This window comes from Lampetra fluviatilis, chromosome 40, assembly GCF_964198595.1.
Source record: "Lampetra fluviatilis chromosome 40, kcLamFluv1.1, whole genome shotgun sequence".
NCBI lineage: Eukaryota > Metazoa > Chordata > Hyperoartia > Petromyzontiformes > Petromyzontidae > Lampetra > Lampetra fluviatilis.
In genome coordinates, this window is record NC_136314.1 from 7850089 (window position 1) to 7878043 (window position 27955).

A 27955-nucleotide genomic window follows, 5' to 3' on the forward strand; every position below is an offset into this window, starting at 1 on the left:
CCCATCACAAGGGAGAAACAAAAACAGACAAACAAATTTAGCCCGTATTTAAACGGCTGTACACCGTATGAACCTGAAAACTCCTGTAGAAGAATACAGGTAAACCTTAAAGGTATGCGGGTGAGAGTTTACGATCTCACTCGGACTCCCATACTTACTTTGACTTGCGATGTGTTTTCATTTACGTTGGAGTCGTATGCCAATCGTAGCCTGCCAGACATACAAATCGCCACGAGGGTTTCGCGCACTGGCCGACGGAGTTGTTTTCGGATCCGACAGAAACAGGATTCGAGGAAATGACGGTATTCTGTCACTTGGCGCGTTAAATAGCGTTTTTATTCAATCTCATCGGACATACAGCACGAAGAATTTACCTTGAGAAAAAAAGAAATCACATTTATCAAAGCTCCGTAATGAAAAAGCATGAATCTTATTACGTCATCATCTTTATTACTGTATCATATTGTTACGATTAAAACTACATTTGACTACCGCGGCCATGCACGTGCTCCCGCGTGTCTCATTGACCAACCCAGACCAGGCCAGGACCACATCGGCCCAGTCCGACCAATCCTACACAAATGACCCTCGCAACATCCTCAAGGACGTAGTGTGAACCTGCTGCAATAACCGTGGAGAAGCACACTGCTGCCACCAAATCATGATTGGTTTGAGAACCCAAGGTGCGTGGGTAATGGGTCGATACTATTGATGTTACTCAGGCGAGGAGTATGGCTCTCGGGTGCCTTTTTGGGGTTGTACCGCGTTGTGTGAAACACTTGAATTGTTCCTGAAGAAGCTTCCAGCACATGGAGGAAAGCATCGGACATTGTGCCGAACAACACATGGTACAACCCGAAAACATAAAGAAATATCTTTAATTTACTCAGGAAAGCCTCGCCGAGTCTCGTTTTTCAAGAAGGTCCTGCATTTTGTGACGTTTGGCAAATTCATTTTAAAGCAGTTTTTATTTTTCGATTTTTATTGTTTAATTTTTATTATTTTATTATTTCCCGTCTACGTGACTTTACCGAAAGAACCAAGAAGATGAAAGCAGTTTTTCTTCATGTGGAATGAAGCTTGAGAACACGGACAAAACCCACGGCACGCACACGAGGCGGTAACACTCAAAAGGTCCGCACAGACGGATTCAAAAACCCACTTGCTGTCCTGCCACCTCTAGTATCATCACCTACTTGCGGACCAGCAAATTTGGGAGTTTCACAATCTCTTTGCGATCCACCACCCCTCCCCGCTAAAGATCCGGATCACAGGCGTACACGTGCAATTGGGATATTAACGGGCACGCCGTGATGGATGGTGCATGGGAAAAATGAGCTGGTTGGGTGCTTCAAATGTCAAGAGCACTGCACCGGCCCTGCTGTGATCCTTGGTTCCAATCCGTGTTTCAGCCACTGCCTGTGATCAAACCGGGTTCTCAAGTGTGAGCGAATTGATGGTCCCAGGCCAGTCACCAATGACTGAACAAATAAACCGTCAAGATAAATTTGTTTCTGTGATAAATTTGGTTAGAATACCAGCTCTATGAATTGTAAAATATCAGTTTGCCTGCCATGCGACGAACCTCACTCTCACATTCATAACTAGTGGAGGGGTCGCTGCCCTCCACTGTATGGGTTAGGGGTCACGTGATGTGATCTCAGAGGTAGCTCCGTGGTATCCGCGTTTACGGATTGTTCATCTCACATGAAGCGTAGCAATCCTCTGCAAAACATCTGAATGGCTTATTTACAATTCTGTTACAAAGTTGGAGAAATTTATTTTAAAATGGCTGCGATAAAGCTTTGGACCAATTACATAACCATACTTGTAAGGAACCGCTGCACCAAACATCACGAGTTGCCGGCACTCACTTTTAGGAGGAGCTTGCTTCATGGTTTTGGCATAAATCCCTCCCTTCCCTTGCCTTTTCAAATTCCTTACTTGATTTAAGATCTCCTGTTTCTTCCATGTGTGGTAATCAAACCCCGTGAGAGTCATTCCTATATTTCTGTGTTACTTGCTGCCATTGTTACTTAAATGGTGCACGACTTGAATGTTATTTTCCTCGAATGTGTTTCCTACTTAGTGTGATTCATTTACTATAACTTCATGTCAATAAGATCCTGCACGGGTGATTGTCGTTAAATAGCTTAAAGATGAATATTTCCTAACCGCATCAACAAATAAAATCAATCGACGGTCTGCAGCAGTGTCCTTGACAACAAGTAGCAGTGTTTGGCATCACCCAGCATGCTCTGCGTCCTCCTACGCGAGGTCACCGGCAGGGTCACGAGGTTAGCGACACGGGTGTTACAATGGCACCGCCCATTGTCCACAAACATCCTAATTCAAGGTTTGCGTTAGGCGAGCACCGATGGGTTCACGAGGTCATGGGCGCCATACTGATAGGATAGAGAGCACCGCGCAGGCTCAAGCGTCTCATCGCGAGCTCCCCGCCACGCCGACTTACGGCCGCACGGCGTCTCCGCCCCACCCACCCGCCCAGCTCTGATATGTCGTTATCGCCATCATCGTAGTCGTTGTTAATGCTGGGGCCATTGCTGCTGCAGATATGATTTGCGGAAATGGGGTTGGGGGGCCGGGGGGCATGCGTGCATGCGTGCATGCGTGTGCGAGTGTTACATATTCATTCTGTGTACACCTGTGTGTGCACTTAATAGCTTTTTTTTCCTCGCCTCCCAAGCCCACAAGAGACAAAAAAAAAGCCAAGACAAAAAATGAAGACGTTGAGATTTGTATCGAACATCGAAATTCTTTTCTACCTCATTTACTACACCCATCACGACTGAAATGCTACGAGGAGTACAGTGATCAACACCGGCAGTGCTAAACACGTCAGCGGTTTTTATTTTAGTCTTAGGTCCGGTCAACGGCAATCTGTGGAGTTTTAATCGAGCCTCAGTCTGCGGATTTCATCGAGTCGTCCTCTGCGTGTGATCAACAAAGCAGTCAAAAATGTAGTCCACTGGTTTATGGGCCTCTTGAGTGAGTCTATGGACTATTTGGACTCTTACTCACACAAGCGACCCATAGACTTACGCAGAGACCCAGAGACCCACATGGAGTTTCATAAAGTCTTCAGAGTCCGTGAGTTTCATTATTCGTCCTATTGGTTGAGTGACTAAAGCAGTCACACATTTGGTCACACGCTCCGAATTGTTCAATGTCCGAGTGAGGGGCGCGCGATTCCTACCCCCTCACTACTGTCAGCTCGGGCAATCAGTGAACTCGATAAATCTTTGTTTACAGCAAATTAGCATCTCTTGGTCTTCCTCAGTGGACTGCCGTCTCTAATAGCGCCACTAAATTATCTCGATCTGCGTCTTCGCTCAGGCTCGCTAATTCCGTCGCGTCGTGCGTTCCGCTCGCTGGCTGGGGCGACATTCGCAGTCACCGTCGACTAAAATGAAAGACGCCGATTTCGTTTCCGAGATTACCACTGCCGGGCTACGTACGGTGGGCACGGGGAGGGGATGAGAGCTTGGTCAGGTGGTGCTCATCCTCCCAGCGCCCCGCCAGCTGGCCCGGCCAGGGGCTAGTACCTAAACACACGCACGCACACGCATACACATGCATGGACGCGCACGCACGCACGCACACCAGCAGCCTGGTGTTAGCAATCATCATCCATTAGCAGCAGTAGCAATGATCTACTGGATGAAGGCCTCCCATATCTGTCATCCCCACCTCGCCGTCACGCAAGGCCACGAGGGTGACCAACCAAAGGGGGCAAAAGCCGCAAGAAGCATTTTAATAATTAAAGGGTTTGCACAGTTTTCTAGACAACAACCATTTGTGCATGTGGTATTCGTGCCATTCATACAGCGCAAGGCTGTCACGAAAAGGCAGGGTACAGTGTGCCAGTAGTGGGCGATGATGCCGTGTGGTCTGACCTAAGTAATTAGGTTAAGGAGTAATATTTTGCCAATTTAGCAAATTTGATCCGTGACGCTGGAATGCAACGTTCTTCTCATTTTGAACGTCACCGGATCTCCAACGTCCACGGCGAGCAAACCGAACGGCGGCGCACATTAATTTACGGCTAACATGCACGCACACCGCAGTATTGACCAGGCCAGCCTTTCGGATTGGAACCGAGAAGCTCTGCAACAAGGGGCACTGCCCCAAAAAGGAATCAGCGCGACGGAGTGCACCCATGGAGAGTATCGCTCGCGCACACGCGAGCAACAACAGCAGCAGCAGCAGCAACAACGACGAGGGTGACCAGCGGCAGGGTCATTGGCAGACAGCTCGTCGCTACTCGGTGGTGGTGGCAGGAAGCCTCGAACTCGGATTAGACCGCCTTACACCGCCGCGACAAATCACTTACACTCGCACACGGGCCTCCGGCTTAGCCCCGTGGTCCCGGATCAGACTCGACTGACTGGAATGCGGCTGTGGGTGACTTGGCACGCCGACTTGGCACTGGGTTGGTTATGCGCGTCGCACGGACGACATGTGACTGCGTGGTTGCCCTAACCACAGCCGCCCTCGTCGTTGCCCAACTCTTAACGCTTCCTGTAACTGATGAGGGACCCAAAGTGAAACCCGGGTGTGTGTGTGTTTGTATATGGAGAGTGTTGGCGAAGTGCCTAGTACACTGCTCTACGAACTTGGTAACCCGAATTCGACTAACATCTGTGACAAATACTTTCACCGGTCCAGGCCCTCTCTAGGTCGACTCAGCTTAAAATGATTAACTGGTGCCGTGTATAAACATCAGGACTGGAGTGGCAAAGATGACCGGGCGTGATGCTAACCACACCACCCTCTTGTACGCCATGTTGGCCTTCATTGGTGCTCGCTAACAGCACTTGACCAACAGCCTGTTTGAGGCTACACGGGGGATCCATGTGTAATTATATTGCGTTTATATAGCAGCTGCACAATTTGCAAAACACAAAGTTGTATAAAGATGTTTTCAGCCGATAAATGTGTGTTTTACACGTGACAAGAAACCTAGAGAAACCCCACACGTGCGAGGGAGCAGCATTAGATACCGTACAGCTGGAACAGATGGAGATTGGTCCCCACTTTGCTGTACAGCATTCTCCAGGCAAGCCAGGGTATAGCTCCTCGTTAACGCTCACGGGAACGTTTGGCAAGATCAATGAGATCCACAAACCCTCGCTGTATGTATGTTGAACTTCTTTCGCACTCACCATTGGAACCTCATTTGCCAGTAAAAAATATAATTGTTTTTTTACCCTTCTATCTGGCAACAAAACTGACACCTTTTTTACAAGGAGTCATGTTTGCATAGACCACAATACCTGCAGTCATAATGCAAACAAAAAACATAACTCTGATAATGTATGCACTGTCCTTGAAGTTGATTGCGCCTTTTGGCGTCATCTAGTCCAACCCATGTGAGACTAGGCTCTAAGGAAAGCTGTCTCGGGTGTGGACCAATCAACTTCAAGGACAGTGCATACATTAGCAGAGTTGTGTTTTTTTTTGCATTATGACTGCAGGTATTGTGGTCTATGCAAACATGATTCCTTGTAAAAAAAGGTGTCAGTTTTGTTGCCAGATAGAAGGGTAAAAAAACAATTATCATATTCTTTCGCACTGTTCGCAGCCAACGGTGCTAATTGGAGGTGCGATTAGCACATGTGGAGGCTGCTGTCTCCGAAGCACTGGATTGCGGGCGGCCACGTGCAGCAGCGTGGCTATCACCACCGCCGCCTCCTGGCTGACTGTGTGGGTGTGCGTGGCACGTGCCTGTAGTAGTTGGGCTTGAAGGGTCCGTTCTTGTTGATGCCCAGGTACTTGGCCTGCTCGTCCGTCAGCTCTGTCAGGTGCGCGTCGAACGTCGGCAGGTGCAGACTCGCCACGTACTCATCTGTGCACAAAGACAAAGATCCCCCATGTAGCCTCAACGGAACCATTGGGGCAACCGCTGTTCGTGAGTAGCGCCTATGAAGGTCGGCACGGCACACGAGGGTGTCGGTGGCCGGCACCATGCCCAGCTGTCTATGTTTACACATTGCACCAGGTACTCATTTGAAGCTGAGCCGACCTAGACGAGGCCCAGGACTGGTTCTGATAATTGTCTGGTGTCGGCCATGAGCGGGAATCGAACTTGGGTGGCCGGGCACCAGATTCATAGTGCAGCACACTAACTGCTGTGCCACCGCTCATCTGTGTACACACATACGCGCATGCAATAATTTGAAATGCATGGAGATGCGCGCATCTATTTACACACACGACTGTACAGTGACACACATGCGACATGTGTACAGCTGAGCAAGTAGGATCGTGTGTAAATAAGTGGGTGAGATCAGGTGAATGGATGAGCAGGTGAGGGTGAGCAGTTTCGCAAGTGAGCCATTGAGTGGGCGAGCGAGAAACTGGGCGGGTAAGCAGGCGGGTGGGGAAGCAGTTCGGCAAGTGACCAAGTGACAGGTGAGCGAGTTGGTGAGCAGTTGAGTGGCTGGCCGAGCAAGTAAGCGAGTGGAAGCAAGCGAACGTCTCTGGCGCACGTTACCCATTTTCTTGGGCAGCAGGTAGACGTCCTGCTTGTAGCGGCCCTCCGGGGCGTTGTACAGCTCAATCAGTGCCAGCGCCTGCCGGGGTGGTGACAGCAGTGAAGGGGTGGGAGAAGCGGGGGGGGGTCAGTGTGGAGAAAGGGAAGGATTTAGCACGGGTGGAGAGGTCACCGTTCAACAGCCGACTCGTGTCTATCGCCGGAGTTAATGTACAAGGCCGCGGCACTGACCTATGATCTGATGGTCAGGAGGAGAGGGTCAATGATGCTCCTGCTGTTGTGGAGTGACTCATGCAGCCAGCTATGGCTGCAGGGTTTGGTGGTACATGTTGTTTATGTCGTTGTGAAAATTCGGTCACAGTTCCTATGATCACTGTTACATTTCTTTTATGGCTTTATTTTGGTGATTCGAAAACGTGTTTTGGTTTGGCCATGTTTGTTTGTTGTAGTACGGAGTTAGACTGATGGCCTTAATCTAAGTTGTCTTGTGGTTGTTGTTGTTTGACTTGCATCCCACTGGGATTTTTGCACACAGCGTTGGTGTATGGTGCTTTTTGTGGAATATTTTGCTGTCTTTTCCTGGATTTTCTTTTTGCACTTAGTCACATAGTCACTTTAAGATGTTTTCTTGTTCATGTTTTTGTTTCATGTTTTTTGTTGTTGCGGTTGCACCTGATTCAAGAGCCGAATGGCTCACAGGGCTATACCTAATAAATGAAACTGAATGGCACGTAAAGGACATCGAAAGCGTACCTGCGTGGTGGCGGTGATGGACAACACGAAGGATGGGACGCTGGAGCAGCTGAGATTAAGCAGGCGACCCTGAGAGCGACATGAATACGTTATCCAGCATCCCCCACACCACCCAGCATCCTCCACACAACAAACACAGTCGAGCAAGTGCCTGTGCATGTGGTACGGCGTGGCATGGTGCGATTGCTGTGTGGCTGTATGGTTTGATGTTGTGGTGTGGCTGGTGGTGTTGGTCGGTTCTCGGTGTGTATGCGAGTGTGTGTGGTGAGAGCGGTGTTCCTGTGCGGTGCACAAGTGCAGTGTCTGATGATCACAACGACGAGCAGACCGCCGGGCAGCTGAATTGCAGCAAGTTGGCACGGTGGGGGGAGCACACAGTTGGTGCACCTGCGAGCCATCTCAGTCAGTCAATCCATGGCACCTGAGTGTCCCGTGACCTCCTGCCAGCAGCGGGCCTTCCGACAATTCACGCGATGGCCTCAAAGTGCACCGAGCCTGGCACAAGCGCAGTAGTGAGGTCACCGCCACTTAGCGGGGAACGGTGGTTGCTACGTTTAGTGACGCACCTCGGCCAGCAGCAGGATGCGCTTCCCGTCGGGCCAGATGATGTGGTCGACCTGCGAGCGCACCCGCTCCCACGTGAGGTCCGGCGTGCGCAGACTCGCCTGGGGGGGTGGGGCGGGAGGGGACGGGGGGGGAGGGGACACACGATGATTCAACACACACCAGCGAGCGTGAACAAGAGAGTGTGACCGAGCGAGTGAACGAGCGAGTGAGTGAGCAACCGGGTGTGCTCACCACGTCGATCTCCGTGTTGGAGTGGCCCATGTTGCACACGATGCAGCCGTTCTTCAGCCGGTCCAGGTGTTCGCGTGTCACCACGTTCTTGTTGCCTGCGGCGCCGGCGATGTTAACAATCACTCACGTGGCCCCCACCCTCCCTGTGCCCCGATGCCCCCCCACCCAAGTGCTGTGGTGACGTCACCCCCACTTCATAGAGAATGCGATTGTAAATGTTGTAGGTGACTGTGAGCAATTGTGGGCGAGTGTGAGCGAGCGTGTGTGGGCAAGTGTACGACAGTCTGAGCGAGCGAGCGTGAGCGAGCGTAGGAGAGAGTGCGTTACCCGTGCAGGTGATGACGATGTCCACCTGTCGGATCACCTCACTCAGCTTCACCACCCGGAAGCCGTCCATGCTGCAAGAGAGGGACGGCACGCGGTGAGTGTGTGTGTGTGCGACTGTGTGCCGGTGTGTGTACGCGCGAATATTTGAGCGAGTGAAAAAAATAGTTTCCGAGTGTGCAGGTGTGTAAGCGAGTGTGTGCGAGCGAGTGTGTGCGAGCGAGTGTGTGCCAGCGAGTGTGTGTCAGCGAGTGTGTCAGCGACTGCGTGCCAGCGAGTGCGAGCCAGTGTGCGAGTGTGTAAATGCACCAGGCTTGGAGGGCGCAAATCGGGTCGACCTCGGTGACATAGACCACGGCGCCCATGCCCTTCAGGGCGGCGCAGCACCCTTTACCCACCTACACAAAGACAACAAAAACAAAGATCCCACCCCCCCCGTATAGCCTTAACAGACTGTTGGGGCAAGTGCTGTTAGCGAGCACCTACGAAGGCTGGCACGGCACATGAGGGGGTGGGTGGCCACCACCACGCCTGACCGCCTTTGTGTCCCCAGTGCTGATGTTTACGCAACAAACCGGGTACTCATTTAACGTCGAGTCGACCTAGGAGAGGCCCAGGACCGGTTCGGATATTCGCCACTCGTGTTGACCGTGGGCACGAATCAAACTTGGGTCACACAGGTTCATAGCCCAGTGCCAAGCATTACCAAATCGCTCCCCGATACACATGCACACACATGCACACACATACGTACACACGCAACAAAGCGACATGCAAATGTGAAAACAAACACGCACACACTGAGAAACCTACACACACGCCACACACGCCGAGTGTCCAAATCAAATCCAAGTGATTCCTGCTCAAATGAGCATTGATGCAGTGCTTTTCTCCTGTTCACAGCCATGAGCCAATGGTGGAAATTCCTCATTCCTATGGCAGGGGCGAGTCTACCCAAAAGGCCAACCCATTGTTGACCTCTCCACAAAGTGCTCGTTTTATCAACCCAGGGAAGGATGATGAGTCAACCCCTAAACATAAATAAGATTTCTAAACGATGAGAAAAACTCATCGTATACAGAGGCACTCGGCAGCCTATGTACATTATGCAAAAACGTTGAGCATTTCCTGAAGAACTGCACCGTGCTCTTGTCTTACCCAGGATGTAACCTCGCAAACCTCTCGACCGTGAGCCACTCGCCCGGCTCTTGCGCTGATCCGCCGCCTCTCTGGATGGATAAAGCATCCTCGTTTCGTTTTGTTTCTTAGAAGATTACTTCCCAGGATTTTTTGGGTGGCCACCGAGTGGGGCTCAGAGGTCAGAGACGCTAAGTCGGCACCGCGGAGAACCAAAGTTCCATCCGCGTTTCAGCCACAGCCTGGATTTGAACCGGGTTCTAAAGTGTAGTGAGTTGACGGCCTCAACCAGGTCATCACGACACCACATTCATGTCAGCTTTGAGAATTAAAACATCAGTTTAAGAGTCATGATATGAACATGGCTATCTGTGGTAGGGCAGATGGAGAAATAGTGCCCCTTGCTATATGGGCCAGAGGTCAAATGAAGGACTCTCTGAGGTAGCTCTGTGATATCCGCTTCCACGGGCCATTCTCTAATACAAAGGGCTGCGCTGATCTGCGCAATTTGGCGATTCGTCTCACAAGGTGACACCAGGACACGCGACTCCGCTCACCTCCCCGTAGCCACACACCACCACCTGCTTTCCTCCAAACATGATGTCCGTCGTTCTCTTGAGCCTGGGGGCAACAAGGGCACACGGAGCTCACAGCTCACAGCTCACAGTGGTATGATGGGCGAGTCTGTGGGTCTCTCTGCGAGTCTGTGAGTCTCTGTGCGAGTCTGTGGGTCTCTCTGCGAGTCCCTGTGCGAGTCTGTGTGTCTCTGTGCGAGTCTGTGGGTCTCTCTGCGAGTCCCTGTGTGAGTCTGTGGGTCTCTGTGTGTCTCTGTGTGAGTCTGTGGGCCTCTCTGTGAGTCTGTGAATCTCTCTGTGAGTCTGTGGCTCTCTCTGCGAGTCCCTGTGCGAGTCTGTGTGTCTCTGTGTGAGTCTGTGTGTCTCTGTGTGAGTATGTGTGTCTCTGTGTGAGTCTGTGTGTCCCTGTGTGAGTCTGTATGTCCCTATGTGAGTCTGTGTGTCTCTGTGTGAGTCTGTGGGTCTCTCTGAGTCTGTGGGTTTCTCTGCGAGTCTCTGTGTGAGTATATGTGTCTCTGTGTGAGTCTGTGTGTCCCTGTGTGAGTCTGTGTGTCCGTGTGAGTCTGTGTGTCCCTGTGTGAGTCTGTGAGTCTCTGTGCGAGTCTGTGGGTCTCTCTGCGAGTCCCTGTGCGAGTCTCTGAATGAGTCTGTGTGTCCCTGTGTGAGTCTGTGTGTCCCTGTGTGAGTCTGTGTGTCCCTGTGTGAGTCTGTGTGTCTCTGTGTGAGTCTGTGTGTCTCTGTGTGAGTATGTGTGTCTGTGTGAGTCTGTGTGTCCCTGTGTGAGTCTGTATGTCCCTATGTGAGTCTGTGTGTCTCTGTGTGAGTCTGTGGGTCTCTCTGTGAGTCTGTGGGTTTCTCTGCGAGTCTCTGTGTGAGTATATGTGTCTCTGTGTGAGTCTGTGTGTCCCTGTGTGAGTCTGTGTGTCCCTGTGTGAGTCTGTGTGTCCCTGTGTGAGTCTGTGTGTCCCTGTGCGAGTCTGTGTGTCCCTGTGTGAGTCTGTGTCCCTGTGTGAGTCTGTGTGTCCCTGTGTGAGTCTGTGTGTCCCTGTGTGAGTCTGTGTGTCCCTGTGTGAGTCTGTGAGTCTCTGAATGAGTCTGTGTGTCCCTGTGTGAGTCTGTGTGTCCCTGTGTGAGTCTGTGTGTCCCTGTGTGAGTCTGTGAGTCTCTGAATGAGTCTGTGTGTCCCTGTGTGAGTCTGTGTGTCTCTGTGTGAGTCTGTGTGTCTCTGTGTGAGTATGTGTGTCTCTGTGTGAGTCTGTGTGTCCCTGTGTGAGTCTGTGTGTCCCTGTGTGAGTCTGTGTCCCTGTGTGAGTCTGTGTGTCCCTGTGTGAGTCTGTGTGTCCGTGTGAGTCTGTGTGTCCCTGTGTGAGTCTGTGAGTCTCTGTGCGAGTCTGTGGGTCTCTCTGCGAGTCCCTGTGCGAGTCTCTGAATGAGTCTGTGTGTCCCTGTGTGAGTCTGTGTGTCCCTGTGTGAGTCTGTGTGTCCCTGTGTGAGTCTGTGTGTCTCTGTGTGAGTCTGTGTGTCTCTGTGTGAGTATGTGTGTCTGTGTGAGTCTGTGTGTCCCTGTGTGAGTCTGTATGTCCCTATGTGAGTCTGTGTGTCTCTGTGTGAGTCTGTGGGTCTCTCTGTGAGTCTGTGGGTTTCTCTGCGAGTCTCTGTGTGAGTATATGTGTCTCTGTGTGAGTCTGTGTGTCCCTGTGTGAGTCTGTGTGTCCCTGTGTGAGTCTGTGTGTCCCTGTGTGAGTCTGTGTGTCCCTGTGCGAGTCTGTGTGTCCCTGTGTGAGTCTGTGTCCCTGTGTGAGTCTGTGTGTCCCTGTGTGAGTCTGTGTGTCCCTGTGTGAGTCTGTGTGTCCCTGTGTGAGTCTGTGAGTCTCTGAATGAGTCTGTGTGTCCCTGTGTGAGTCTGTGTGTCCCTGTGTGAGTCTGTGTGTCCCTGTGTGAGTCTGTGAGTCTCTGAATGAGTCTGTGTGTCCCTGTGTGAGTCTGTGTGTCTCTGTGTGAGTCTGTGTGTCTCTGTGTGAGTCTGTATGTCCCTGTGTGAGTCTGTGTGTTCCTGTGTGAGTCTGTGAGTCCCTGTGTGAGTCTGTGGGTCTCTCTGTGAGTCTATGGGTCTTTGTGCAAGCCTGTGAGTCTTTGTGCGAGTCTATGGGTCGTATTCTATAATTTATTTTATTTTATTTCTACGTGACTTTACTGAAAGAACCAAAGAGTAATTCCTACAGTCACGAAAGCTTCAAATCAAGTTTGAACCACCTCTACGGGGAGGATTTCCACACAACTCACACTGAACTTCAAATTTAGCGATCTTTGGAAGAACGTAATCAACCAGGTAAAGTGTTAACTGTTGTGTTAGCCGACTCTCTGTGTTGCATTGCATTACATTTCTAAGTTAACTAGGTTTGTTTACTCAATCATTCATACTTGATGACGGTTGCTTGTGTTGGAATCGAAACGTCGTATTCTATTATTTATTTTACCGAAAGAACCAAGGGGTAGAGTCTATAGGTGTTCATGTGTAACCCTGTGCATCTCCGCGAGTCTTAGGTGTTCATCGGTGCATGTGATGCTAGGCAGGTGCGCTTGGGCCTACCCGTCCAGGATGGACTCGCGGCAGCTGTAGAGGTTGTCAAACTTCTGCTTGGTCACCGAGTCGTTGACGTTCATGGCCGGAACACACAGCTTCCCGCCCTTGGACAGCTGGTACAGCCTGCGCACGCACAGCCGCGCACACACACACGCGTAGGTGTGTGGGCGTGCGTGGGTGTGTGGGCGTGCATGGGCGTGCGTGGGCGTGCGAGGCGTACCGGTGCACGCCCGTGACGCTCTCCTCCACGATGCCCTTCACCTTCTTGAACGTGTCCGGGTACTTCTTGTACATCCAGTGCGTGAGATCCCCCCCATCATCCAGGATCTGGGGGAATGGGTGCACGAGGGGTCGGGGAAGGCATCAACCACGATGTCAGAGCAAGTAATTTCCAGTGTGAGTGTAAATATGCAACAGTGTGCATATGTGTAGGAGAGTGATCATGTGAGTGTGCTAATGACAGGGTGACACCTGCTGGCCGGAAAGGGAATCACGGGTATGGGCACGGTTAAGTACCAACCAATCAGAGAAGGAGGTGTATCTGGGGCAAGGTAACAGTTGGAGTTAGCCGAGATACTCCGGGAACCTGCTCGAAGGTTCCACGAGAGGGCATGGCCGGAGGCGGGGCCTAGCCACGCCTGGGGGGATATAAGGGGGAGCGGACCCGGGGCTCCTGGGTCCTGGCTGCGTCGCTGCTCGCCGACATCTCTCTCAGTCGACCGGCCACGTGGAAGATCTCCTGCATGGTTTCCATTGCTGTCATCGTCACGCCGCCAGCCAGCGGCGTAGCCGAGTGAGGGCGATGGGACCACACCGAGTGATCGGCTGTGTGTCGAGTGAGGGCGATGGGACCACACCGAGTGATCGGCTGTGTGTGTAGCCAGTAGAGGTGTTAATACCTAGTGTTGTACTCAGTGTGAGGAAGAACAAGTGTTGGGCTGTGTTGTGCCCAGTGTGAATAATAAAGAAGTACCCTCTACATGACGTGTCGTGGAAGTCGCTCATTACAAGTGTGTAGTAGTGACATCGGGGATGTCACTGTATGGTGCCGGCCCGGAAGGGTCGTGCCATTCGATGATTCTCCATCGTGGACAGCACCGTGTGGGTGGCTGTGTGTAACACCAGCCCTAGCAGGGCTTGGCGAGCACTGGGAGAGTGCGGGCACCACGCACAACGTGTGGTGGGGGCATCTCCGAGGGGGAGGGGGTGAGTGTCAGCCCAGGGGTAGGGTTGCCCCGGGCCGTGGCACTCTGGTTGACCCCGTGTAGACACGTGATCCGGAATGTCCACACAGGGGGCCCCAGGTGGGGGGACTAGTTGGTGATCACGTGTCCGGAGAGAGCTCTTGAGAAGGATCGAGAGGGAACGAGAATGTTCAGGAAGGCGGACGGGGCCGAGGGCAGAGCAGCCCCCACCGGAGAGGGATATAAGGCGGGTCCCTGAGAGGGACCGGGGTCGCTGCATTCTACAAACTCGAAGCTCAACATCTACAAGCGGGAAGCTCTACGTCTCAAGCTGAAGCTCTCCGTCCAACCACGGGGTCGGAGACCCGAGTCAGAGATCGACCCTTCGGAGCAGTAACTCGCTGTAGTCTGGTAAAGGGGCAGTTACACCTTTGTGTTACGGTGTTTCAGAAGTGAGTGCATGTATGAGCGAGTGAGTGTGTGAGCAAGTGAGTGCGTGAGCAAGTGAGTGTGTGAGCAAGCGGGTGTGTGAATGATCGAGTGAGTGATTTAGTGGGTGAGTGAGTGTGTGTATGAGCCAGCGAGCTAGTGCGTGAGCGAGTGAGTGTATAAGCGAATGAGTGTGTGAGCAAGTGAGTGCGTGAGCAAGTGAGTGTGTAAGCAAGTGAGTGTATGAGCAAGCGGGTGTGTGAATGATCGAGTGAGTGATTTAGTGGATGAGTGAGTGTGTGTATGAGCGAGCGAGCTAGTGCGTGAGCGAGTGAGTGTATGAGCGAATGAGTGTGTGAGCAAGTTAGTGCGTGAGCAAGTGAGTGTGTGAGCAAGTGAGTGTATGAGCAAGCGGGCGTGTGAATGATCGAGTGAGTGATTTAGTGGGTGAGTGAGTGTGTGTATGAGCGAGCGAGCTAGTGCGTGAGCGAGTGAGTGTATGAGCGAGTGAGTGTGTGAGCAAGTGAGTGTGCGAATGATCGAGTGAGTGATTTAGTGGGTGAGTGAGTGTGTATGAGCGAGCGAGCTAGTGCATGAGCGAGTGAGTGTATGAGTGAGTGAGTGTGTCAGCAAGTGAGTGTGTGAATGAGCGAGTGAGTGATTTAGTGGGTTAGTGAGTGTGTGAGCGAGTGAGTGTGTGAGCAAGTTAGTGCGTGAGCAAGTGAGTGTGTGAGCAAGTGAGTGTATGAGCAAGCGGGCGTGTGAATGATCGAGTGAGTGATTTAGTGGGTGAGTGAGTGTGTGTATGAGCGAGCGAGCTAGTGCGTGAGCGAGTGAGTGTATGAGCGAGTGAGTGTGTGAGCAAGTGAGTGTGTGAATGATCGAGTGAGTGATTTAGTGGGTGAGTGAGTGTGTATGAGCGAGCGAGCTAGTGCATGAGCGAGTGAGTGTATGAGTGAGTGAGTGTGTCAGCAAGTGAGTGTGTGAATGAGCGAGTGAGTGATTTAGTGGGTTAGTGAGTGTGTGAGCGAGTGAGTGTGTGAGCAAGTGAGTGTGTGAATAAGCGAGTGAGTGATCTAGTGGGTGAGTGAGTGAGTGTGTGAGCGTGCACGGCACCATGTTGGGCTGCCAGCCCTCGCGGGTGAGGCAGCGGTTGATGCACCACCAGAAGTCGTCCTCAGACTCACCCTTCCATGCAAACACCGGGAACCCTGTGCTCACACAGCACACACGAACAGAAAGATCCCCCGTATAACCTTAACGGACTGTTGGGCCAAGTACTGTTAGCGAACACCTATGAAGGTAGGCACGGCACACAAGGGGGTGGGTGGCCAGCACCACGCCGGGCCCCCTTTGTCTTCCTAGTGGTAATGTTTACACACCACACCAGGTACTCATTTGAGGCTGAGTTGACCTAGGGGAAGCCTAGGACCAGTTCAAAGAATCGTCATTGGTGTTGGCCGTGAGTGGGAATTGAACACAGATTGCCGGATTCATAGCGCAGCATGCTAACCGCTACACTATCACTCCCCACACACAACACACACAGCGCCGTTGTGTAGCGCACACGCCATTTATTAATTAATGTTATTATGATTCCGATTGTTTACCCAGGAAGGCTACACTGAGTCTAGGACATCCTGCAAAGCTTTCGCAGTAGGGGGGGGGGCGACATTGATGCTGCCGTATGCGATCCCGATGGAGTGATTTGCTGGGTAATTTATTTCGCAATGGTATGTTTAGCCAATACTAGTTACAGCTAGAAGGAGAGTTAATGTTTCGTTCGTGCAGCGGGAGAGAGTTGCAGATGACAGGAGCAGCCGCGCAGCCACAGTGTGCGACGCGAGAAGTGTGAGTGATGTGCGAGTGTGCACAGTGACCGCTCTGTGAGTGTGTGTACCGAATAAGTGGGCGTGCGTGCGATCGTGTGACTGTGTAAACAAGCCCACCACCCTCATTCTACTCCCCACCCCCACACTCACCGGCCTCTGCGAGCGCTGCGGCCACCTCGTTCTGCGTGGAGTAGATGTTGCACGCGGCCCAGCGGCACTGAGCCCCCAACGCCGTCAGAGTCTCGATCAGCACCTGCACACGGGGACGCAGGGACAAGGTGACGACACGGGGTCACGGGACGCACACACACACACAGAGTACCGGGGACATGGAGAGCCACGTACGTGGAGACATGGGGTTACAGGGGACGCGGAGACGTGAAAAACACGGGGTCATGGGACCGTGGAAACGCGAGTGACGTGAGGACACAGGGTCGTGGGAAAGTGGAGACACGGGGACGTGGAGACACGGGGACGTGGAGAGCCGGGGGCACTGTCCCACACGCTCTTCAACACACACTCAAATACCCACACACAACCACCGATATCCCCCCCCTGCCTCTGAAAAGCTCCACAAATATAGCCTACATAGACTGATGGAGCAAGTGCTGTTAGTGAGCACCTATGAACGCCAGCATAACACACAAGGGGGTGGGTGGCTATACCTCCTGCACCAGGTTATCATTTCAGGCCGAGTAGACCTACAGGAGGCATAGGACAGGTTCATATATTCACCACTGATGTGAGCCATGGTCGGGAATCAAACTCGTGCCCACGTGTACCTGTGTGTGTGTACCTGTGTGTGTACCTGTGTGTGTACCTGTTTGTGTATGTGTGTACCCGTGGCCTTAACATGCACATAGCCTGGCACAAGCGCCATGGTGCAGTCTCCACTACTTAGAGGCGAATAGCGGTTGTTGTTGTTGTTGTGACCGTGTGTGTACCCACTTGTATGTGCCCGAGCGTGCGTGTACCCGTGCATGTGTGCCCATGTGCGTGTGTGTGCCCATACTGCGGACTGGGCGGTGATGTGAGTGCAGCCAACGACGCGGGCGCCTGCAAGCGGCTTGTCTCCCTGCGCACGCTTCCGCAGCGCCATCAGCGCCGGCATCTCTACACACAGATACACACAGATACACACAGATACACACGTATACACACGTATACACACGCATGCATACACAAAGACAAATATCCCCCCTAAAGCCATAATCGAGTGTTGGGCTAAGTTCTTTTTGCGAGCACCTATGAAGGACAGCACGGTACATACAAGTGTGAGATGACCAGCACCACACATTGCCCCCTTTGTCTCCCCAGTGCTGATGTTTACTACACACCGCACCAGTTACTCATTTAAGGCCATTTAAGGCCACATGCTAGGTGAGGCACAAGACCGGTTCCGATGTCCGCCACTGACATTGGGTGCGAGCAGGAACCTCGGGTCACCGGGTTCGTAGAGCAGTGCACTAATCACTGTCCCACCGGTCCCCCCCACAAAGACGAGGGTGCCGGTTGCGAGTTGAGATTAATCAGGTCTGGGGTTGTGCAATCACGATTCTGGGTTCATGGGTCATGGGTTCATGATCTTGGGTTCACGAGTTGTGTGTTTATGATCATAGGTTCAACAGTCGTGTGTTGTGGTTCCCCACGTCCCCACGTCATCGTCCCCACGTCGTGCAATCATTGTCGTCAACTGGTTTGCAGTCTTATAATAATCACCATCAGCAGCGAGGAGGTGATGCTAGGTGGAGGCGGTGGCGATAGTTGTGGTTGCGGAGGTGGCTGCTGGGTTCTGTGTGGCGGCGGTGCTGCTGTGTGGTGATGGTGGTGCTAATGAGTGGATGGTGATGGCGGTGGTGCTGGGTGCGGTGCTGGGTGGCGGTGATGTTGGCGTGGTCGCGTCTCCGCACCTTGCTCCGCAATCTCGATCTCGCGCCGCCCGAACTCCGCCTGCTTCACGTTCTTGACGCAGAAGTCACTTCCTCCCCGCGAGTTGAGTTGATTCTTCTCCCGCGGAGACACCTCATCGTCAGAGCTCTCCGAGTACGACGCTGCTACAATACACACGCGCACTCGTGTCACCTCGTCAGCCTCTACGCACACACACCAATACCCGCCATTCGTCACCAAGGGACGGTGACGTCGCCAAGGCGCCTGTGCGAGGCGCACTTTGAGGCCACGTGAAGTGTCGAAGGCTCACTGACAGGAGATCACGGGACAGATCCAGGTGGGTTAGCTGGCTGAGCTGACTGGTAGATGCACCAGCTGTATCCCCTACTGTGCCAACTTGCTACATATTAGCCGCTTGGCGCTCCGCTCGTTGTTGTGAGTGTCGCTCCTCTGCCCTGAGTTGTTGTTGGAGGATGACTGCTTCCATCTGCCCAGTAGCGTCCTTCATGAGCCTCCTCGACAGAAGCCGATCTTGACACCACTGGTACGAGTCTTCAGCAAGTCCACTCAACTCCACATCCTCTCATACCACATCAGTCCATCTCTCCCCAAGCCCATGTCGTGCCCATTTAGCTCCCTATATGCGGCCAAACAGAAGCTGCTTAGGCATGCGGTGGATGGGCATGCGGGCTACATGACCCAGCCTGCCGGAGGAGCTCACTGATGGGAATGTGTCCAGATCTTTCAAGGATTTGTGAGCTCCTTGCACAATCCAGCCTGGTTAAACGCAGGATGGTTCGTAGACAGGCCCAGCATGAATGTTTCTAACCGGTGCAAATGTTCCACCAGAGGGTTCCACGTTTCACAAGCAAAGAGAAGGGAGGGCATGAATGTGGCTAAGAAGACCCGAAGCTTCGTGCGGAGCGACAGACAAGGTAGCTTCCGCACAGCTTTATGCTGCCGATGAAAAGATAATGCCGCCCGACTGATTCGGAGTGAGACCTCTGCTGTCAAACAGGAGCTGGTCATAAACACACAGCCCAGGTATGGGAAACTCCACTCTCTCCACAACTGCTCCATCACCAATCGGGAGCTGAGGGGGCGGAGTGTTTGATGGCACAAAATACCCAGGCTGATGGTAAGACCCCTACACACACACACACACTTGTACATACACAAAGACGAAAATCTCCCATATAGCCTTTACAGGCTATTGGGGCAAGTCTTGTTAGCGAGTAGCACCTATTTAGGCCAGCATAGCACATAATGGGGTGGAGTGGCCAGCACCACGCCCGGCCGCCTTTTGTCTCCCTCCCAGTACTGATGTTTATGTATCTCAAGAGGTACTCATTGAAGGATGAGTTGACCTAGGAAAGGCCCAGTACCGGTTTGGATATCAAACTTGGATCGCCGAACTCGCAATACAGAGCGCCAACCGCTACACTACCGCTCCCCACACACACACTCATACACACGCACGCCCCACCTCACCAGCCTGATCCCCCAAATCCTGATCTCTATCCCTCAGTGACTCCCCACCGCTCCCCACCCTTTGCACGTCGTACCCGAGCTGTAGCTGTCGGTGGAGGACTGCGAGATGGAGCGAGAGAGCGAGCGTCGTCCAGTCTTGACGGGACGACGCTGGAACTCCAGCTGCTGGTCAGCAAACTGGATTTGCTGTGTGAGCCATGAGAGATTGGAGGGGGGGGTGGGGGGCGAGGGTGGTTTAATAGGTCATTCAGGGTCAGCCCCCCTCTTGCCCCCGCTGAAGGCAACCCAGGCCAAACAACTGGTCTCACGGCCATTGTCATTGGCCTGGTGGTGGTAGCGATGTTGTTGATAGAGGGTGGATGTGGGTGCCGGGTAGTGGCAGGTGGTGGAGTTAGGTGGTGGAGTTAGGTGGTGGGTGGTTGGTGGCGGGAGTGAGTGGTGGTGGCAGTGCTAGGTGGTGCTGGGTGGTGCCGAGTAGTGCTGGGTGGTGTATGTATGTTGAACTTCATTTGCACCATATGTAGCCAAACACGCTTATCGGAGGTGCGGGGGAAGGACAACAAACTAAAAACAAAAAGGAGTACTAAAGAAATGTGTTTTCAATCTAGATGATTTAAAAGTCCATAGCTCCAGTTGCTTCCTATTATCGGAAGGAAGACCGTTCCAGACGGCCACAGAAGTGCATTTGAAAGTGTGGTTGGTGGTGCTGGTCCGGTGATGATGGTGGTTGTATTGGTGGTGGCAGTGATGGTGGCGGTGATGGTGGTTGGCGGTGATGGTGGGTGGTGGTGGTGTCGGTACTGGGTGGTGGTGGTGGTTGGTGATGGTGGAGGGTGCAGGGTGGTGGTGGATGTTGGTGGCGGTGCTGAGTGGTGGTGGCGGTTCTGGGTGATGACCGTGGCGATGTTTCGGATTATTTATTCCTGTGAGTGGGGGAAGCAGCACATTCTGTTCTGAGGAGAGAGGGTGGTCGGCATGGGAACCGGGTGTGGGGGTCGTGAAGATTAAACAGCACATACGTACGCATCCACACACACTCCCCCACACACCGCACACACCCACACGCACCCACCTACAAAGACAAAGAGCTCCCTGTAGACCGTCTGTCAAAGTGGTTAAACACTGTTAGCGGGAACCTTTGAAGGACAGCACAGCACACAAGGGATTGAGGTGGCCAGCACTAAAATCGACCTAGGGTAGTCCCAGGACCGGTTTAGATATTCTTCACCCACGTTGGTTGCCGTGGGCGGGAATCGAATATGCGTCGCCGGGATCGGAGCGCAGTGCGCCAACCGCTGCACCACCACTCCACCGTATGGAGCGTATGCGCACAAACAGACTTCGGAAACCTTGCCAAGGTGCGCACTGCGGGTCTGGCACCCCCCCCACGCACTGTACTGTTACACCTTCCGTCATGCCCAGTGCAAAGTCGCAGGCGGGTTCATTTAACACTCAGAAGGACCCCAAATGTCAGCTGGGATTGCGGTGTACCCCACAGGAACCCTGCCACTGATGTCGGCGTGCGCCAGGGGTTACGCAACGTCCATGGGGCTTGAGTGAGCGGCGGAGGACAAAGCGAGCGGAACCGCACAGCTCCCCCACGCCATCTCCAGCCTCTCTCTCCCTGACATTTACCCAAGCCACGGTCACCGTCAAGGATGACAGTTGTCCCACCTTTCAACATACAAACAATCCGAGTCAATCGGCTGATCACGTGTGGTTAGGTAAAGTGCGGGTACTCCGACACCTCTTCCCAGACATCTGCTCAGCGTGGAAGGGCAGGCAAAATGCCATGCAGAGGGGCTTTCTCGAACTCCCTCGAAGTGGAGATCTTGGGTGGGTGAATGGGTGTATCTGCAATTCAGCAACTCTCAGACAAATCAACAGAAAGGCTAAGTCACTGACAGGTGAATCTCCAATAGTTGCTCTTCATAGGCCATATGCAAGAGGAACTGGAGAGTGACATTGTATCGGGTCTTCCTAAGGCCTCACGGAACGGGAGCGGACGTACAAATAACGGAAGTGACACTCGGGGGATCGGTTGGGAACGGGATTAATAGCTTCTAAAAGAGCCACAGGATAGAGCGAGCTCGCTCACGCGCCTGAGGCTCGAGGATTGTTGGTAGCAAACTAAATGGCTGGATTCTAGAGTTGAAGCTTTCGTGACTGCAAGGATTCATACTCTAAGTTCTTTCGGTGAAGTCACATAGGTAAAAAATGAAATTAAAATTAATAAAAATAAAATAATAAAAATCACGACGTTTCGGAGGCAACACAAGTCTCCGTCATCAGGTGGGACCATCACAGCCAGATTCACTTGATACAGCAAATCTAGCTGTGATGGTCCCACCTGATGACGGAGACTTGTGTTGCCTCCGAAACGTCGTGATTTTTTAAAATTTTATTTTTATAAATTTTAATTTCATTTTTTACCTACGTGACTTTACCGAAAGAACTAAGAGTATAAATGGCTGGAGTCGGGCTGCGGGATTCTGGACTCTGATCGCCGCGGCGAGATGCGCCTCTTCACAAAGCGCAGCGCTCGGTGAACACGAAGTGGCCCAGCAGTGGCGCACTCACTGCTCATGGCAGAGGTTTGCGGTTGAAATTCGGTAGGGCTGCCCTGGTTGTAACCGCGGTGCGTAACAGCATCAATCGTACAAATGCTGCATGCCGTCTGCGTCAAAGTGGACGTACCAGATCCCCGTGAATTTGAAACTAGTAGGAGGCCATTGTGTGCCGGCGTTACAGTCCCAAGTTTTAGACCAAAAAATTACTAAATATGGGTTCCACGTAGAAACAGCACTCCCTCCTGGCAAACTCCAGATGCAGGGACATGGGCTGACTGGCATCACGCACAGCCCTTTTGTCAATCCACTGCTGCTCGAGGGCATTCCCGTGAAGTGCGCGGTGTGGTGGTGGTTGATTTGACCATACTTCACCACGCTGATTTGTGTGGCTTGGCGAATTTGGGGAGCATAGACATGGGAGCAAAGCAAGTACCAGACGGCAATGGATGTTTTTCTGCACTGCCCTCTGCTGCCCACTAAATAGCACAGGCCCCTGGTGGCCTATTGCAAACCTGTGCGTGCATTCCGGTCGCCCATCCACGGGCTAACCGGCCTTCTCCCCGCTTAACTTCTGAGAAGTGACAAGACCGGGCACATTCCAGGTAATTTGGTTTATGGGTGGAACATTCAAATAAAGTTGCCAAATGTAAAACTTTCCATGCTAGGCACGGCTTATCAAAACAACCCAACAAAGTCAAAGGGGCGGCAGGGTGGCGGTGTGGTGGTGACGCTCACGCCTCACAGCAAGAATTTCCTGGCTTCAATTCCCAATTCAGGTGCCTCTCTTTGTGTGGTGTTTGTTCGTTCTCCCCTTGGTCTGCAGTGTGGGTGAGCGAGTGAGTGGGAGTCAGCGTGTGTGAATGAGTGCAGTTGGTACGTTCTCCCACTGATCTGCAGAGTGTGAGTGGGTGAATGAGTGGAAGTCAGCGTGTGTGAATGAGTGCAGTTGGTACGTTCTCCCACTGATCTGCAGTGTGGGTGAGCGAGTGAGTGGGAGTCAGCGTGTGTGAATGAGTGCAGTTTGTACGTTCTCCCAATGGTCTGCAGAGTGTGAGTGGGTGAATGAGTGCAGTTGGTACGTTCTCCCACTGATCTGCAGAGTGTGAGTGGGTGAATGAGTGGAAGTCACGTGTGTGAATGAGTGCAGTTTGTACGTTCTCCCAATGGTCTGCAGAGTGTGAGTGGGTGAATGAGTGGGAGTCAGCGTGTGTGAATGAGTGCAGTCTGTACGTTCTCCCACTGGTCTGCATAGATTTCCTGGGGTTCTCCAGTTTTCATCCATAGCATTAATATCCCAGTGTAACCGATATTGGTCATACATCCCAAAGTAAAACAATTACGCAGCAAATCACTCAATTGGGATCACGCACGGCAGAGTCATTGATAATTATTCAAGTAATCCATCCTCTGTGTATCATTTTACCCATCGCTATTCGTTTTTCTCAGTCATTCTGTTGTTTACGTATGATTGAGTTCATGTACAAGTGAGTTCATGTAGGAGTGAGTTTACGGTCGAGTGAGTTCATGTCGGAGTGAGTTTACATGCGATTGTTTTATTTATCCCTCGATGCAACTTCCTCTGTCATTTTCTGCTGACTCCAGCTTGGGGCTAGACACCTTTGTAGATAAAAAAACAGCTTCACGGCTTATCTGGGTTTTTCCAGATCTAATATCTACTAAGTAATCAGACAGCCAGCCCAGCCATAGCCAGCCCAGCCCCTACCCTCTCTTTGTGCCCCTCAACAAGGCACTGTTGCCTGCAACGTCAGCCTCGTGATTAACACTGTCTGCTAACTTAACTTCAACGAAACTGTTATGAGGCAGTGTTAACACGAAGGCATTCGCGTTAACATAAATATGTATTACTGAAGCCATCAACAGAAGGTTTGTAGTGGATCTAATGATCCTTTGGCACGTGATATGTTGGTCAGACACCACAAATATATTAAATACTCCTAAACACAACTGTCGGCTTGCCAACAAGGACACTCAATTGATTTTGATAACGTTGAGGTTATGTGCGAAACTTGTTACTACTGGCCAAGACTAATTAGAGAGTCTATTAAAATCGACAGAAATACTTTTTTACCGTTCTAATAGCGACAGACTTAGTGCTGCTTGGAAGCGTATTATCAAGTAATACACTATTCAACTGCATGCCTATACAGGGTAGGGGCCCAAAAACGTCAGAATGTACATACATAATGGACCTACATAATGTACATAAATGATGGACATTATGTTGATTAACTGTGAATAACCCAACCAATAATAGATATCCATTGTCATTTATATGAATATATATTAACCCCCCCCCTTACCCCTGGTCTTCACAAGTGATGACATCACATGTATCCCTCTATTTAAGACCGAAACATTAGGATTCTCCACAACTATGGCTGTCGCCTGATGAGGCTAGTTGTAATTACCGGTGAAACGTCGTACTTGAATTGTAAATGTTGTGGGTTTACTCGCCACCACTCCGGTGTGTTGAACTAGTAATCAATCGGCATGTTTAGTTTACGTGACAAACCTTACTAATTTGCTGCGTCGGGTGGTAACGGGGTTAACGACACATTTATATTTACGCGATCAAACCCAAACAAAACCTCTATTACTAAGGCAGTGTGAATGGCGAGCGTTGCGAGGTCTGGATAAGCGTGCTGTTTTACAAAACTGCCGACCCCGTCCCTCTGTTTGTTGAATTGTTATCACAGGGAGCGAGAGCGCGTGATTCACACATCACCAATCTGAGCAAGCACTGGGGCCCCCATCTCACTATCTCCCACAGAGACGTCAAGTTTCATTCCTGTGCCACTCCAAAAAATAAAGACCCACCCACCCCCCCCCCAATGTAGCCTTGAACAGCCTGTTGGGGCAAGTGCTGTTAGCAGGCACCTTATGAATGCCAGCACTGCGCACGGGAGGGTGGGTGACCATAACCAAGCCCGGCCGCCTTTGTCTCCCCAATGCTGATGTTTACAAACCACATCAGGTACTCATTTGAGGCTGAGTCGACCGAGAGGAGGCCCAGGATCGGTTACAATAATCGTCACTGATATTGGGCTGTTAGCGGGAATCTAATTCAGGTCACTGGGTTCGTAGTGCAGCGCGCTAACCGCTACAACAGCTGCCATTCACCACAAAGTGGTGGAGACGTCACCACAGCGCTTGTGCCAGGCTATGTGCACTTTAAGGCCACGTGAAGTGTCGAACGCCCGCTGGAAGGTCATGGGACAGGCCCAGGTGCCATGGGTCGACTGACTGAGACGACTGGCCGATGCACCACCTGTGCCCCCTACTGTGCCATTTTTCTGTGTTCTAGCCACCCGGCGGACCGCTCCACACAGTCAGACACAGTCAAACACGCACACACACAACATGAAACATACACACACAACCGCTCACAATAACCCAGGCACACACCGGGGCGTCGCAGTGGCGAATTTTTTACTCCCACGCCTGGTATGCGCAGGTTGTGGTTTCGGTCCCGACCTTGATGCGTGTATATTTGGAGTTTGGTGGATTTTTCACCGGGTCCTCCGGTTTTTCCCTCCACATTAGAAGCATGTGTTTAGAGTAGTTGGCTGTTTTAAATTTCCACATGATAAGCCACTTCGTTGAGTTATCATTTTTGACCAGGTCGCTTCTGAAAAAGAGCTGCCGAGCTCAGTGAGCCTTACCGAGTAAAATAAAATAAAAATGTTCAGTTTAGTTTCACTGACAAATTCCCCATGTGCCGCCGACACAAAGTGTGGGCAATTGCTGTTAGTCAGCATGATAAACACTGCTGCAGATACTCCTTTAAGGCCGAGCCGACCTACAGGAAGCCAAGAATGACATTGGCAATGACCTGGAATCAATATTTGGCAGTGCACTAATCATTATGCCACCGCTCCTCACGTGGAAGAAACACACTTCGACAAATACTCCCGTGCACACACACACACCTTGCACAAACACACGCTCCTCAGACACGCACACACACCTCAGACACTCTCACGTCCACATTGCATACACACACACACAACTCCACACGAGGGGGTGGGTGGCCAACATCACGCCCGGCCGCCTTTCTCTCCCCAATGCTGAAGTTGACACACCGCACCAGGTACTCATTTAAGGCCGAGTCTACCTAGTGGAGGCCCAGGATTGGTTCAGACAATCGCCCCCAGCGGGCGCACATTCATACACGCCGCGACACACACAACATGCACACACCGACACACACAACGCGCACACACTGACACACACAAAACGCACACAACACGAACACACAACACGCACAACGCGCACACACTGACACACACACACTGACACACACCGACACACACAACGCGCGCACACCGACACACAGACACACACCGACACACAGACACACAACGCGCACATACTGACACACACACCGACACACACACACAAGACGCACACACCAACACACACAAGGCGCACACACTGACACACACAAAACGCACACAACACGAACACACAACGCGCACACACTGACACACACAACGAGCAAACACCGACACACAACGCGCACACACTGACACACACACTGACACACACAACGCGCACACACTAACACACACAAGACGCACACAACACGAACACACAACGCGCACACACAACGACACACACACTGACACACACACCGACACACACACTGACACACACAACGCGCGCACACAACGACACACACAACGACACACACTGACACACACACTGACACACACAACGACACACACAACGACACACACACTGACACACACACCGACACACTGACACACCGACACACACACACTGACACACACCGCGCACACACCGACACACACATTGACACACACTGACACACACACACTGAGACACACAACGACACACACAACGCACACACGACACACATAACGCACACACACCGACACACAACGCATGCACTGACACACATTTGACTCCTGCAGTCAGGACAAAAGCGCGACACCGGTAGGGATACGAATACCACCACCACCAACCACCATCACCACCACCACCACGACGACGACACTATCATCCCTCGTGCGAGCGAGTCCACCCCTCTCCACCGTCGCTGCCTCTCGCCGCTCACCTTGCGAACCTTCACTTCGCTCTTGGCCTGCGCGCTGGCGGGAGCCTCCTTCTCCACGCTGTTGTCCGCCATCGCTGTGCCTCGGTGGAGGAGATGGGTGGGGGGGGACTGTGGAGGAAGGAGGGGGCGGGGCTTGGGAGGGGCGTGGCCGGATAGGATGGGCGTGGCCTGTGTGGATGGGCGGGGCCTCGGGGGATGAGAGGCGGCGTGGCCTGTTGGGATGGGCGGGGCCTCAGGGGGATGAGGGAGGAGCGTGGCCTGTGAGGATGGGCGGGGCCTCGGGGGATGAGAGGGAGGGGCGTGGTCTGTGGAGATGGGCGGGGTCTCGGGGGGATGAGAGGGAGGGGCGTGGCCTGTGGGGATGGGCGGGGCCTCCGGGGGATGAGAGAGGGGCGTGGCCTGTGGGGATGGGCGGGGCCTCGGCCGGCTGAGAGGGAGGGGCGGGGCCTCGGGGGCTGAGAGAAAGGGGCGGGGCCAGCGGAGCTTGCGCAGAAGGGCGGAGCTTAACGATGTTTCGTGCGGGGCAAAGTTCCAAGTTCATGAGCTATAGACACACAAGGGCCGTTGCCCGAAACGTCGCCTGTTATATTTTTATATATATGTTTTGTTTCCTATTAAAGGCACCACGGTATTAGGGGCCGTCCATAAATGACGTCACGCGATTTTGGACGATTTTTGACCCCCCCCCCTTCGTTACACGGCGTCACAAAAAGTCAGACCCCCCCCCCCTCAAATATGACGTCACAAAGCTCTGCCCCCCCCCCAAAAAA

The 27955-nt window shown here is 52.4% G+C and overlaps 1 protein-coding gene across 2 annotated transcripts; it reads right to left on the reverse strand.

The window, feature by feature from the left end:
• Nucleotides 1-318: 318 nt before the first annotated feature.
• On the reverse strand, nucleotides 319-27302 carry LOC144946194 (S-adenosylhomocysteine hydrolase-like protein 1). 2 transcript variants are annotated; one of them, XM_078875028.1, is made up of 17 exons: nucleotides 27186-27302; nucleotides 19589-19700; nucleotides 18044-18184; nucleotides 17146-17246; nucleotides 16284-16386; nucleotides 15418-15512; nucleotides 12909-13015; nucleotides 12695-12811; nucleotides 10087-10150; nucleotides 8702-8790; nucleotides 8396-8466; nucleotides 8069-8163; nucleotides 7837-7935; nucleotides 7271-7339; nucleotides 6518-6596; nucleotides 5749-5869; nucleotides 319-3566 (listed from the first exon to the last, which is right to left on the reverse strand). In XM_078875028.1, the coding sequence occupies exons 1-17, from the start codon at nucleotides 27255-27257 to the stop codon at nucleotides 3560-3562; spliced, it is 1542 nt and encodes a 513-aa protein (XP_078731154.1). In that variant the 5' UTR covers nucleotides 27258-27302; the 3' UTR covers nucleotides 319-3559. The 2 variants fall into 2 exon arrangements, with proteins under 2 accessions (XP_078731154.1, XP_078731153.1); XM_078875027.1 differs by having other exon boundaries at nucleotides 18044-18187.
• Nucleotides 27303-27955: the final 653 nt, after the last annotated feature.